Raw genomic sequence first — 13,127 nt, forward strand, 5'->3', positions numbered from 1 at the left:
ATATATATATAAAACAGCCTCACTGAAGAGGTAGGGAATAAGGTGCTGGCCTAAGAAACTTTGGAAATGAGTACAGTCTGAAAGACCAAAGGCAAAAGGAGCTATACATAAGCACTTTGGTTGATGAAGTTTTTCCCATGTGGATATGTGTTAATAATTCTGAAACCATTATACATATATAATGGAAGTGAACGAGATTTCTCACTGTTGGAGTGGGAAGTTACAGATGAGCAAGCAGAGGAGATAGAAGATCCCTGTGGGAATGAATGAGACTCAGAGACATTTGTATGCTAAACTCACGTTCAGCTTAACATAGATACAAATGGTTACGTATGGAAATATTTATGGATATGTGTATACACGTGGATTAGGACAACACACATATTTCTGCTGCTCTGTCAGCCAGGAGGACCTAAAAAAAATGATACCCCAGTAGCAACAAGCACAACTAGAGCCCAGATCTTGGTTTCTAATACCATTCTCCATTGAAAGGAAATAGGTCTCCGTAGAGAAATGGCTGATTCTAGAACTAGGGCTGGAAACATACAGGATGAGCCTGGAGAATGCTATAATGCAAGAGAATGCTAAAAAAAAATGATGGGGCTATGTCAAAGGGATACAGGAGCCAACTGAAAGAGCTGCCAATGGCCAAAACTGGAAACATTAGAGCTACAAAAGAAAGTAAATAAAGTAGCATTGAATTATAACCCAAAGCATAAGATGAATGTGTGGAGTCCATAATGATATAAATAAATGATTAAATAAGTAAGAAAGAACAGACAACTCTCCATTCAGAAGAATTTCAAATAACTTATTTTAAAAAAGAAGAGAAAAGAAACAGTGGTTCAGTAATGATCTTCCAAAATAGGAAAGGTTATTGACATGGAAGATGCAGACTGTTCAAGTCATCCGTCTATGTCTGGCTTTCAGAAAAGATAGAGATGATGTACCTGACATTTAGGTTAATGATAAGAAAATCCTAAAAGTAGTTGAACGTTAGGAATATAATTCAGATTTTTTCACTTAAGTAGATAGCCATGTGGTCAGCACATCTGACATGCAGCTTTGCCTGCAAACAATGCGTGCACAAGGGCCTGGTTTTCAAATTGTGCTCCTTGGAACCCTGGAGTTCCTCAGAACCCCTCTTAGGCCAAGGTGTGGGCCAGAGTCGGCAGGAGTACCCTTCAGTCCTGTTTCAACCAGAGCATTTACCTCTTAAATAATGTCCTCTAGCATAAGAACGGGAGCTAAAAGAAAATCTCTGAAAATCACCGCACTGTGACATTCCTAGTGATTTTTCCTAGAAATAGGATCTTAGAAAGTATTGAGCTGCAAAATATGTGACTTTTGGAAAGAGCTGTCTACATATATGAGCTGATGTCAAATGCCCTTACTAGGGCAAGTTTCAAAGCAGCTTGTGATGCTCCAGTGAAATAAGAATGTCCTCTTCCCCGTAGGGCCCCTGCGTTGGGAACCAGCAGAGCCTCGCTCACAGTAGGTTATGGGATGCAGTGGTCGGCTTCCTCCACGTATTTGCTAACATGCAGATGAAACTCTCTCAGGTACTGTGGCCCGTTCCCCGTTCCCGACATGTGGTTGGTGTGAAACGCTAAGTCAGTCCCCACCCCCTGGTCTTCCCATTGTGGATGCGGCTGCTTGACGAAATGATTGGAAAAGCCATGCAGATCAGGTCTCATTTTTAAAATGAGGGCCTAAGTGGGAGATAGGAATGAACACCTCCTGGGGGGTGGCGGGGGCGGGGGTGTCCCAGACAGGCTTTTGCATGAATGCAGCTTTCTCCCTTGTGTCCTTTTCATAATAGCCTCAACGCTTGCTTTTTATGGTGCTAATCCCTTTTGCTTCCTTGTCACTGTTTTGCAATTTATGCACATGATCTACCCCCCTGTCTGCTCTGTCAAAGGTCTGCATGTCTCTGTAATTCACATCTCCCTTCTCTGTCACCTTTGCTTCCCCTCTTCCCCATCTCTGCCTTTCCTTCTCACTCCCCATCTCTCTGGCAAGATGAATCGGAATCGCTCAGAGCATTTATTATGAACAAATAAATGTAGCATCTGTAGTAGTCGATGGCCTCTCTCCATGACAACACATGAGGGAGAACTTCAGGATATGTTTCAGGCTGCTCAGAGTAACACTGGCAGCATTAATTTAAATAATGTGTATCTAAAATTGTCAAGGCTGTCACATCTGCCTCTCTCTTCTGGAATGTGCTATTTACCCCTTTCATTTTTCCCCTTTTGACTCTGGCCTTATGGGAGGAGAGAGTTCTTGGGAGGGCTGCCGATTTATCAGCCCAGTGGGGCAGTGCGGTGTAGAGGCTCCAGAGCCAGGATCCTGACCCTGCCACCTCCTCACTGGTGTCTTCTGGGAAGTCACTTCCCCTTTCCGGTTTTTGCTTTCATCATCTATAAAATATTGGGAGTTAAAATAGACGACCTTTGAGGGCTCTTCTAGCTCTGACAGTCTACACTTCTCTGATGTTTTGTGGACAGCTGTGACACACTCCAAAGGTGCTAGAAAATCCCTCTGAAGTCTGAAGGGCCAAAGAACTATGTCTTTGTGAGAGAGAGTCTGTAAAAGAAGTGTGGCCCAGAATGCATTTTTTAACCTCACCCTCAGATTCCCCACCTCAGATCTTCCAAGGCTTGTTTTGCTTCTGTGACATAGGTATCAAGCCCAGAGCTCACTTGGCAATGCCCTGTCTGCAATGCTGAAATGAAAACCAAACAGACTGGTATCAAAACCATCCGGAGGAATAGCCTCGATGATATATTAATAACATTTTAAGGGACCACTGGCACCCAGATCACCACCAATTAGAATCAGGAGAACCTAAATTAAGAAAGAAAGGAGAACCCAATTGGTGATTAGAACCTTGATACTTTAATTGGATTGCAGTAGTATTCCCCCAAAGCTCACTGGTAATTCTTCAGTATGAAAAATGGCAACCTAAGCTACTAGAGATGCCTAACGGCTCTTTGGTGGATTGGGTTGTTCAGTAGTTTTGGACAACAATTGGTATATCTGCCACGTTGCGTTAATAAAAGGAAAACCGTAAAGGAACTCTTTTGTATGAACCCTGCTGCAGCGAGCCTCCCCATGCTACAAAGAGAGGATGCTAAGACATCCGCATTCACCATGAGAAGGGAGCTCATTCTGGAGATGGATGTAGCCTTCACCTGACCTTCCCAGAGCAGGCTCTCCTTGCTCACTGCCCTGTCCTTTACTGAGGGATCAGATAGCTCAGGGGTATCTCCTGTTTCTGTTCTAGGATTCCAGTCAGATCGAGCTGCTGAAGGAACTCTTGGATCTCCTTCAGGACATGGTGGTGATGCTTCTGTCCCTCCTGGAAGGTTGGGCTGTTTGGTATAACTAGGCAATCACACGACTGTAATTGGTCCGAGCACTAACCGTACTAGTCACGCAGATTATCCTTCTGGCAGGTCATTGATGCCGTATGACATTGGTTAGAAAACCAAATTTTCAGAAACAAAAAAATGAGTGAGGGGCACATGGTCTGATGGACAAAGCCTGAAACCAACTCATTTTATCTCAGTAGGAAAGCCAGAATGAACTGGGGAAAACCTCCAAGCTTTGCTTTTCCCTATCCTCTCCCTCTCCCCATTGCTTTTCGATACATCTGGCTGCCAGTGTGTATGCCAGCCATCTAGTTGGGCACCCTCCTAGGTCTAAGGGGATTAGAGGGGCACCACTTTTCCCTATGTGTCCCTGATAATCTGACAATGAAACCACTCTCCAGGCCCCAGGCCAGACAAAAGGCACTGGCGTGGCCATCTCCTCCCTCCCTGTGTTTCTTTCCCCCTTGGCTCCTGGTGGTGTAGTCTTTATGGCTTGCTGCTCCCTCCTACCCATTTCCAAATCATCACGGTCAGAAAAGAGCTGACCGATTTGGCATATAAGTCTTCTAAAAGATATCTGCCTGACCAGTTACGTGATGACATGGGTTTATTTATGTATCTGTATGTCTTTTTGAACCTGCCTCACAGGGAATGTGGTAAATGGAACTATTGGCAAGCAGATGGTTGACACACTGGTAGAGTCCTCTACCAATGTAGAAATGATCTTGAAATTCTTTGACATGTTCTTGAAACTTAAAGACTTAACCGGCTCAGACGCCTTCAAAGAATATGACCCCGATGGGAAAGGGATCATCTCCAAAAAGGAATTCCAGAAGGCCATGGAAGGGCAAAAACAGTACACGCAGTCGGAGATTGACTTTCTCCTTTCGTGCGCAGAAGCGGATGAGAATGACATGTTTAATTACGTTGACTTTGTAGACCGGTTCCACGAGCCGGCCAAGGACATAGGGTTTAACGTGGCGGTGTTATTGACAAACCTCTCCGAACATATGCCAAACGATTCTCGCCTTAAGTGTCTGTTGGACCCAGCCGAAAGCGTACTCACTTACTTTGAACCATACCTAGGACGCATTGAGATCATGGGTGAGGCCAAGAAAATTGAGCGTGTTTATTTTGAGATCAGTGAGTCCAGTCGAACTCAGTGGGAGAAGCCCCAGGTGAAGGAGTCTAAGCAGCAGTTCATCTTTGATGTCGTCAACGAAGGCGGAGAGCAAGAGAAGATGGAGCTGTTCGTGAACTTCTGTGAAGACACCATCTTTGAGATGCAGTTAGCATCACAGATCTCAGAATCGGACTCAGCCGACAGGCCGGAAGAGGAGGAGGAAGAAAATGAAGACTCTTCCTACACGTTAGAAGTTGAGGGTGAAGAGGACGACAAGTCTTTTGAGTGTGCCTCTGCGTTTGCCATGGCCTGTGCCTCAGTGAAGAGAAACGTGGCCAACTTTCTGAAGAGGACCACCCTGAAGAACCTCAAGAAGCAGTGTAGGAAGGTAAAGAAGATGACTCTGAAGGAGCTGGTGAAGGTGTTCTTCTCTTTCTTCTGGACTTTGTTCGTGGGGCTCTTCCACTTGCTCTTTGCCATACTGGGAGGAATCTTTCAGATTCTCTGGAGCACAGTGTTTGGAGGGGGCCTCATAGAAGGCGCAAAGAACATCAGAGTCACAAAGATCCTGGGTGACATGCCTGACCCAACCCAATTTGGTATCCACGATGATGCAATGGAGGCTGAGAGGGCAGAAGTGCCCGAGCCAGGTATCGCCACGGAACTCGTGCACTTCGTAAAGGGGGAGAGGGGAGATGCGGATATCATGTCAGATCTCTTTGGACTCCAGTCAAAGAAAGAAGGTGGCTTAAAGCATGGGCCTGAAGTGGGTTTGGGTGACCTCTCTGAGATTACTGGCAAGGATGAACCCCCCACGTTAGAGAGTACTGTACGGGAGAAAAGGAAAGCACAGGTAAGCATGATTTGTTTCTCTCATCTTTCTTTATCCCTAGAAAAAGACTTGCCACTCTACCTTGCCGTCAGTACTGACACCAGTTCCTAGGAGGCAATGTTGTGTTAGACACCAGCTCACCTGTGATTACCCTGATCTGATAATTCCAGCTCTGCCATGTCTGGAGAGATGAGACTTAGGTGGTTGTCTCAATATCTAATTGCTGAACGGTCTTCCAGTTTACATTGTAGAGTTCAAACAGGATGGTCCTTGACCCTCAACTTGCTTCCACACCTTTATTAGGTTAGTTCTCAAGGCGCACAGGTTCATTCAGTAGCTGAAAGCATAGAAAACCAGGTATAGCATACAAGGAGACCTTTCTGGTGAGATAAACTTCTGCAGTATCCTAAAAGGTCCAGATGTTATCATATGATTTAGCACAGTGCCCAGTGAGTTTTATCATGCTTGGGACATTTTCACCCTTGTGATGCAACCACTAGCCAGTTTGGACTTTGAATCAGTCAACTAGATTAAGATAGCAGTAATTCAGAGCCCTTTGGCCATGGAAAGTTCTGGGTGTTGCAGCATCCAACTCACAGCATCATTCTAGCGATAAAGAGAGTATGGAGAGAAATGTAAAGAGATCAGAGCCCAAAGTCAACCTTTATTCATTTTGTTAAAAATAAATAAAGTTATTTATTTATTTATTTATGGTTGAGTTGGGTCTTTGTTGCTGCACGGCGGGCTTTCTCTAGTTGCGGCGAGCGGGGGCTGCTCTTCTTTGCGGTGCACGGGCTTCTCATCGCGGTGGCTTCTCTCATTGCGGAGCATGGCCTCTAGGCACGCGGGCTTCAGTAGTTGTGGCACACGGGCTTCAGTATTTGTGGCTCGCAGGCTCTGGAGCGCAGGCTCAGTAGTTGTGGCACACAGGCTTAGTTGCTCCGCGGCATGTGGGATCTTCCCGGACCAGGGCTCGAACCCGTGTCCCCTACACCGGCAGGCGGATTCTTAACCACTGCACCACCGGGGAAGCCCCTTTATTCATTTTTTACATGAATGTTTATTGAATAGTTAATATGCACTTGTCACTGTTTTAGGCTCTGGGAATACAGTGGTGAATGAGAAACGCATCGTTCCTATAATTTAGCGGAAAAGATAGACATTGGACAGGTCAGTACAAGCATGAAGAGCATTAGGAAGGAAGTCTGTCAGGTGCTGTGGAAATGTATAGGAGAGATGTCTCACGTGGGTTAGAGAGTCAGGGAGAGAAGTATCAGAATCATATACATTCTGACAGTATCAATTTATTTATTGTTTTGCTCCCTGATGTCACCCAGGGCCTAGAACAGAGTTTGATACATAAAAGGGACTCATTCAAGGCCTGCTACATGCCAGGCTGTGTTCCTAGGATGTGAGAATACATTGATTAACAAAAGAGACAACACTTTTGTTTTAAAGGAGCTTAATTTCTAGCGGAAGAAGACAACAACTAATTATCATTTTTGACATATGCTAAAATAAATGCACAAGGTCGTGTGTTACAGAATGAATGTGGGCCCTACTATAAGTAGGATACTCAAGGAGCATCTGCAAAGGTATCATCTGAACCAAGTCCTGAAGAATGGCAGGACCACCAAAAGCCAGGGCAGTCATATTCCAGGCAAATGATATGGCATGTGCCAAGGTCCTGGTGCAGGGAAGGATTTGGAATGTCCCAGGAAAGGAAGGAAGGTGTGAATGTTTGTGCTGGAAATGAGTCAAGTGATGCAAGGTGAAAATGGAGAGAAAGGCCATGATCATGTAGGCCTTATAGGCTTTGGTGTAGGGAGCTTGAATTTTATTCTAAGTGCAGTGGTCATCAATCAGAGGGATTGGGGTGATGGAAGAGAACTGAAGATACTGTCTGATGGAAGCAGGTTCTGGATTGGACCTGTGTTCCATCTCTCTCCGACCCCGTGAAGCAGTAGGACCACTGCCACGGGGTTCTGACAATGTCCTAGCAAAAGTTTTTTCTTTGGGTTGAATAATAACAGGGCGGTTATGTTTTCAAGCTTGAAGTCTTTGTCTTATCACTCTAGAGCAGCTTAATATATAGCAGGACACCTATGTTCTGTGATCCTGAGAAAAGCAGAAGCATAAAGAGAGAAAGCCGTCGGGACTTCAGACCATGGAGAGCAAAATGGCCAGTGATATGGCTCATCACCATGAACTCGTTTATTTTGAGGAAAGTTTGACTGATTGTCATTTTTGTCTAGGCAGCAGAGACGAAAGCAGCTCATGAAGCCGAAGGAAAAGTGGAGTCTGAGAAGGCAGAGTAAGTTCTTGGTGGCATGGACTGCTCTAACTGCTGTGCTTAATCGTTCTTGATGGTAACTGCCATTTTGTTGTTATGATAAATAGAAAGCTTGATTTCTATTAGTATAAGAAACAGATATTGTGCAGGCCCTGGATACATTTCTTTTTTTTCGTTTTTATGGCTGAGTAATATTCCATTGTGTGTGTGTGTGTGTGTGTGTGTGTGTGTGTATCTCTTCTTTATCCATGCAGCTACTGATGGACACTTCAGTTGCTTCCATACCTTGGCTATTGTAAATAATGCTGCTGTGAACACTGGGGTGCATGTATCTTTCGGAATTACTGTTTTCGTTTTCTTTGGATATATACCCAGGAGTGAAATTGCTGGATCATATAGGAGATCTATTTTTAGTTTTTTGAGGAATCTCCACACTGTTTTCCATAGTGGCTGCACCAATTTACATTCCCACCAAAGTGCACAAGGGTTTCCTTTTCTCCAGATCCTGGCCAGGACTTGTTATTTGTTGTCTTTTTGATGATAGCCATTCTGGCAGGCGTGAGGTTTTGTGTTTTTGATTTGCATTTCCCTGATAATTAGTGACGGTGAGCATCTTTTCATGTGTGGATACATTTCTTTTTTACCCCAGCTATACAATAAACACAGTCTAATAATTTTGTTCACTTTAGACTCCAAATAGTAGATCAGAGTTTCACCATCTGACCGAGCAAATTATCAAACACTCACACTTAGCAACTTCATATGATGTTGATGATGGTGATATCTGGTAATTACTGAATAAGTGTTACATACCAGGCCTTTTGCTAAGCTCTTTTATACAATATCTCATTTAATTCCTACGACAAACTTAGAAGAAGAGGTACTATTGGTAATGCCCATGAAAGCCTAGAAAATAAAGGACATTTCTGAAGGGGCAAAAGGTTGGTAAGGCTAAGTTCAGAAGAACTTGTATATAACTGATGTATGCCTGTGACTGTGACTCATCAAAGCAGGCACTGCTCCTGAATACAAAGTTGACATCCAAGCACTATGGGTAATAAAGACCTGCGGTCCCCACCCTCAAGGAATAATACATCTCCCACCCCTCTCAGCCAAGATTTCTCCTTAGCTTCCCTGCCAGGGCCAGGCCTCCCCCTCCCCTCCATGATGAGTGGGCTTCTCATTCCTGCAGCACGGAAGATGGGGAGAAAGAGGACACAGCCAAAGAAGAGCAGGCCGAGGCCGGGTGGGCGGATGCGACCAAAAGGAAGAAGCGATGGTGTGGCCAGAAAATTGAGAAGCCTGAAGCCTTCATGGCCAGTTTCTTTAAAGGGCTGGAAATCTATCAGACCAAGCTGCTGGTGAGTGCTCTGGCCCTGGCCCCGCTCGGGTGCGGGCGCTGGCCCGGGTGGACCTCAGAGAAGTGGCCACTGACTTTGTTTCACGTTTGGTTAGTTGCTCTTCCTCGTCTTTCTCATTCCTCTTCCTTCCCTCTTCTCGATTATCTGTCTGTCCCTTCTGTGTTGGAGGGAAAGGAAAAGGGAAACGGCAGGTGCTGCAGCCCCTCTACCCCGCCCTGTCTCTAGAAGAGCCGCTCCTTTATGTGTGCTAGGTGGGGACTTGGCCCATCCTGGTCCAAAACTTCAGAAGAAGTGCGACCATTCAGATGCAGAAAGAACATTCCTGTGTTGTCAGGTTCTCACACTAGTCCTCAAAGGCTTTGTTACTGGGACTTCCCTGGTGGCACAGTGGTTAAGACTCCATGCTCCCAATGCAGGGGGCCTGGGTTTGATCCCTGGCCGGGGAACTAGATCCCACATGCGTGCCGCAACTAAGACCCGGTGCAACCAAATAAGTAAATAAATATTTAAAAAAAAAAAAAAAAAGCTTTGTTACTCCACACACCCTCAGCCCAGCTTGTGATATCCTTTCTCTGGCAAATTGCCCACTGAGGCACAGTTGCTGAAAGCCAGAACTACACCTCCCAGCACCATTGGTGGGAGCCCCCCTCCGCGGAGCGGGTGAGCGCTTCCCCAAGCAGCTACCATTCCAGTCCTCACGTGTCGATTTTTCCCGGGAAGACGGCAGTGGGTATGGGAATGGTTCCCCCTAAAAGGGGAGAGGCAGAAGCGCTGGGTCTGTGACTTACAAAGAGACAGAGACTCTCAGCCTCAGTCTGGCTGCAGCCGGGGTGGGAGCTTCAGGGGTCTCTGGTGGGCCTAGATCACTCACAATTTCCAAATGGACTGCTTACTTGCTGTGTGGAGGGTACACGCACACGCGCGCACATGTACCTTCATAACAGCATGAGTCCTGTGCTGGCGGTGTGTTTAGGCATTTGCTTCCCTGAGGTTTAAACCAGAGCAGGGTTCCCTTGAGCATCATTCTAAGCAATTTTTTAAAAAATCATCAATTTTGGTCCCCCCAAATAAGTTGTAAGAAGGCCAGGACAGTCCTAGATGAGTGGCTAGCAAAGAGTAGGGGTAGTCCTGTGTAAACTTCTAATCAGAGAAGACCATCTGTGTGAAAGAGGGAAGGTCCTTCTCCCTGCCGGAGCTCTTCTACTTCTGCCTGTCCTTTTCTTTTCAGCACTACCTGGCCAGGAATTTCTACAACCTGAGGCTCCTTGCTCTGTTTGTAGCCTTCGCTATCAACTTCATCCTGCTCTTTTACAAGGTGATGCTTCATTCAGGGGGTATTTGGTGAATAGATTATATACTTTTTAAAAAGTAATAGAGGTTATGCTCTTAATTCAAGCAAAAACTCTAAGGAAATTTCTAAGACACTGGCTCCTAAAAAAAGGACACTGTCTTTAGCAGTGGGGAGAACAGAGACTGGTTGTAAGGGAAGCCAGTTAGGGCACCATTTCAGTCATTCAGGCTTGTTTTAGTTACTACTTAATTCTTCAGATGTTTGTTGCGTGTCTACAATGGGCTAGACCCTATATTAGGAGCTGTAAGGTATTTCAAACTGAATGATAAATACAGTTCTTTCCCTGAGGAATAAGGTGACAAAGAACCATGATGGTTGGCCCGTATGTTAGAATTATTATGAAGGAAGAATTAATAGGAGTTGGTTTCTGGATGTGGAAGACAGGGACTCATCAAGATAAATGAAGATTTTGAATGTTGGTAAGTGGGTCTTGTACACTGTAGATGCATAATAAATGTTAGTAGAAAGAACTAATGAATGCTGTAGGTCCTGGATTCTTTTTTGACATCGTCTTTAACTGGCTATTCTGTCTCTTGCCTCTCTAACTTCCTATTGAAAACCACAAATCTAACTTTTATAAAACATGCTCTTGGGCTTCCCTGGTGGCACAGTGGTTGAGAGTCCGCCTGCCGATGCAGGGGACGCGGGTTCGTGCCCTGGTCCGGGAAGATCCCACATGCCATGGAGCGGCTGGGCCCGTGAGCCATGGCCGCTGGGCCTGCGCGTCTGGAGCCTGTGCTCCGCAATGGGAAAGGCCACAACAGTGAGAGGCCCACGTACTGCAAAAAAAAAAAACAAAAAAAACCAAAACATGCTCTTATCCACATCAATAGTGCACTTGATAAACTAATGGCTTGCTGTTGCCCATAGCAGAAAAATGGAAGTCTGTAGAGGGGTATGGCGAAGCCTAGCTTTAAACGCATGGAGAGGTTGAGGTGACTCAGCCATGCATGTGGAGACAGCCAGCAAGCAGCTGTACATGCACGGTAACAGCCTCAAAGGCGCCGATATGGGAGTCACTGTGTAAGGATGTCAGTGAAGCCATGGGTTAACGGCATCTAAGAAAGAAGGGAAATGTCTGCACTTGTGCATATGCGAGTTTGTCCTAGCCTCCTCCCAGGCTGTACCTTTTTTTTAAATTTATTTGTTTTATTTATTTATTTTTGGCTGCGTTGGGTCTTCGTTGCTGTGCACGGGCTTTCTCTAGTTGCGGCGAGCGGGGGCTACTCTTTGTTGCAGTGCGCGGGCTTCTCATTGCGGTGGCTTCTCTTGTTGCAGAGCACAGGCTCTAGGCGCGCGGGCTTCAGTAGTTGTGGCTCATGGGCTGTAGAGCACAGGCTCAGTAGTTGTGGCGCACGGGCCTAGTTGCTTAACCGCTGCGCCACTGGGGAAGCCCCAGGCCGTAGCATTTCAAAGATTCCCTCCTGCAGCTGAAGGATTGTAGAACATGTAGTAACACTTTCCTAACTTTTCAATTTTTGGCTTGTTTTCAAGAGAGAGGTTTTGTCTCTTAAAACTTTTGTTTGCAATTATTAGAGATCCTGGAGGTTCCCAGGAACAAGGTACCTAAAAACCTCATTCCCTCATCGAGTAATACGGAATCACACTATTTGCACAGCAAATGCCAGCAGTATAAAATATGTGGGGAGAGCCCAGTGGCGGAGGTCTTTCCGGTGTTTCTAAGAGAGTGTGTGTTTTGGGCCAGGTCACCGAGGAACCTTTAGAAGAAGAGACAGAAGACATTGCAAACCTGTGGAATTCCTTTAATGATGAGGAAGAGGAAGAAGCAGTGGTATTCTTTGTCCTGCAGGAGAGCACTGGATATATGGCGCCAACATTGCGAGCCCTGGCCGTTATCCACACCATCATTTCTTTAGTCTGCGTGGTGGGCTATTACTGCCTGAAGGTAAGTCGCCAGCCACTCTGAATGTAATCAGACTCCTTGGGGAAGAAGCATCATCTTTGAACCCAGCCAGCCCTTTGTTCTCTAAGACTTTAGACTAATGGCCTAAGGTTGGTGAAGCCGCAGCCTGGGCACCACCCAGGAGCGGGTTAAAATTGCAGACTCTTGCCCCCTACCCAAGCCTTTTAAATCAGAACCTGCAGTGAACATGATCCGCAGGTGATCTGTATTCACACTCTGGTTTGAGAAGCCTTGGTCCAGGAGTCTCACTTCAGCCACCCCTTGTGACATTGCATAGAATCCAAATCGTCGGGCTAAGTCACGCATGGAGCTGGTAATGAGGGGCTCTTCTCACCTTTGAATTTATGTTGAAATTTTTATAAAAATGCTTTTCACCTTTCAGAAATTATCAGGTCTTAGCTATCTGAGATGAGTTACTGTTTCCGTTGTCCTATCGCTGCATAACAAATCACCCCCCAGAATTCAATGGCTTAAAATGATAACCATTTTCTCTCTGATTCTGTGTCTGCCTGGGCACATTAGAGCGGTTCCTCTGCTCCCTGTACAAGTGGTCACATCAGCAACCAGCTGGGAGCTCAGATGGGCTACTGTTCAAGACGGCCCATGCACGTTGGCAAGGGAACAGCTGGAAGGCTGGGCTCAGTTGGGGTAGCTGGGCCTCTCTCCCCCTCCTTGTAGACTCAGGGCATCTCCCTTTCCATGTGGTCTCTTCACATGCTCTCTCCAGCTGGGTAGCCGGACTTCTTGCACATGATGGCTTGGGTGTCCAAAAAAGAGCACAAATGGAAGCTGCTAGACCTTCTTAAGGCTTAGGCCCAGAACTGGCAAGGTGCCATTTCTACCACATTCTGTTGATTCAGGCAAGT

At 45.9% G+C, this 13,127-nt stretch overlaps 1 protein-coding gene across 1 annotated transcript in view; it reads left to right on the forward strand.

The window, feature by feature from the left end:
- RYR3 (ryanodine receptor 3) overlaps positions 1-13,127 on the forward strand; it is a 381,491-nt gene that overhangs the window by 349,393 nt on the left and 18,971 nt on the right. The window contains exons 85-91 of the mRNA XM_024732458.1: positions 1,458-1,562; positions 3,290-3,371; positions 4,026-5,353; positions 7,588-7,646; positions 8,818-8,986; positions 10,215-10,301; positions 12,043-12,243. Of these exons, the coding sequence (XP_024588226.1) occupies positions 1,458-1,562; positions 3,290-3,371; positions 4,026-5,353; positions 7,588-7,646; positions 8,818-8,986; positions 10,215-10,301; positions 12,043-12,243 (2,031 nt within the window). The remainder of the gene's footprint in view (positions 1-1,457; positions 1,563-3,289; positions 3,372-4,025; positions 5,354-7,587; positions 7,647-8,817; positions 8,987-10,214; positions 10,302-12,042; positions 12,244-13,127) is intronic.

Source organism: Neophocaena asiaeorientalis, unplaced genomic scaffold (assembly GCF_003031525.2).
Source record: "Neophocaena asiaeorientalis asiaeorientalis breed wild unplaced genomic scaffold, Neophocaena_asiaeorientalis_V1.1 scaffold119, whole genome shotgun sequence".
In the NCBI taxonomy this organism is placed as follows: domain Eukaryota; kingdom Metazoa; phylum Chordata; class Mammalia; order Artiodactyla; family Phocoenidae; genus Neophocaena; species Neophocaena asiaeorientalis.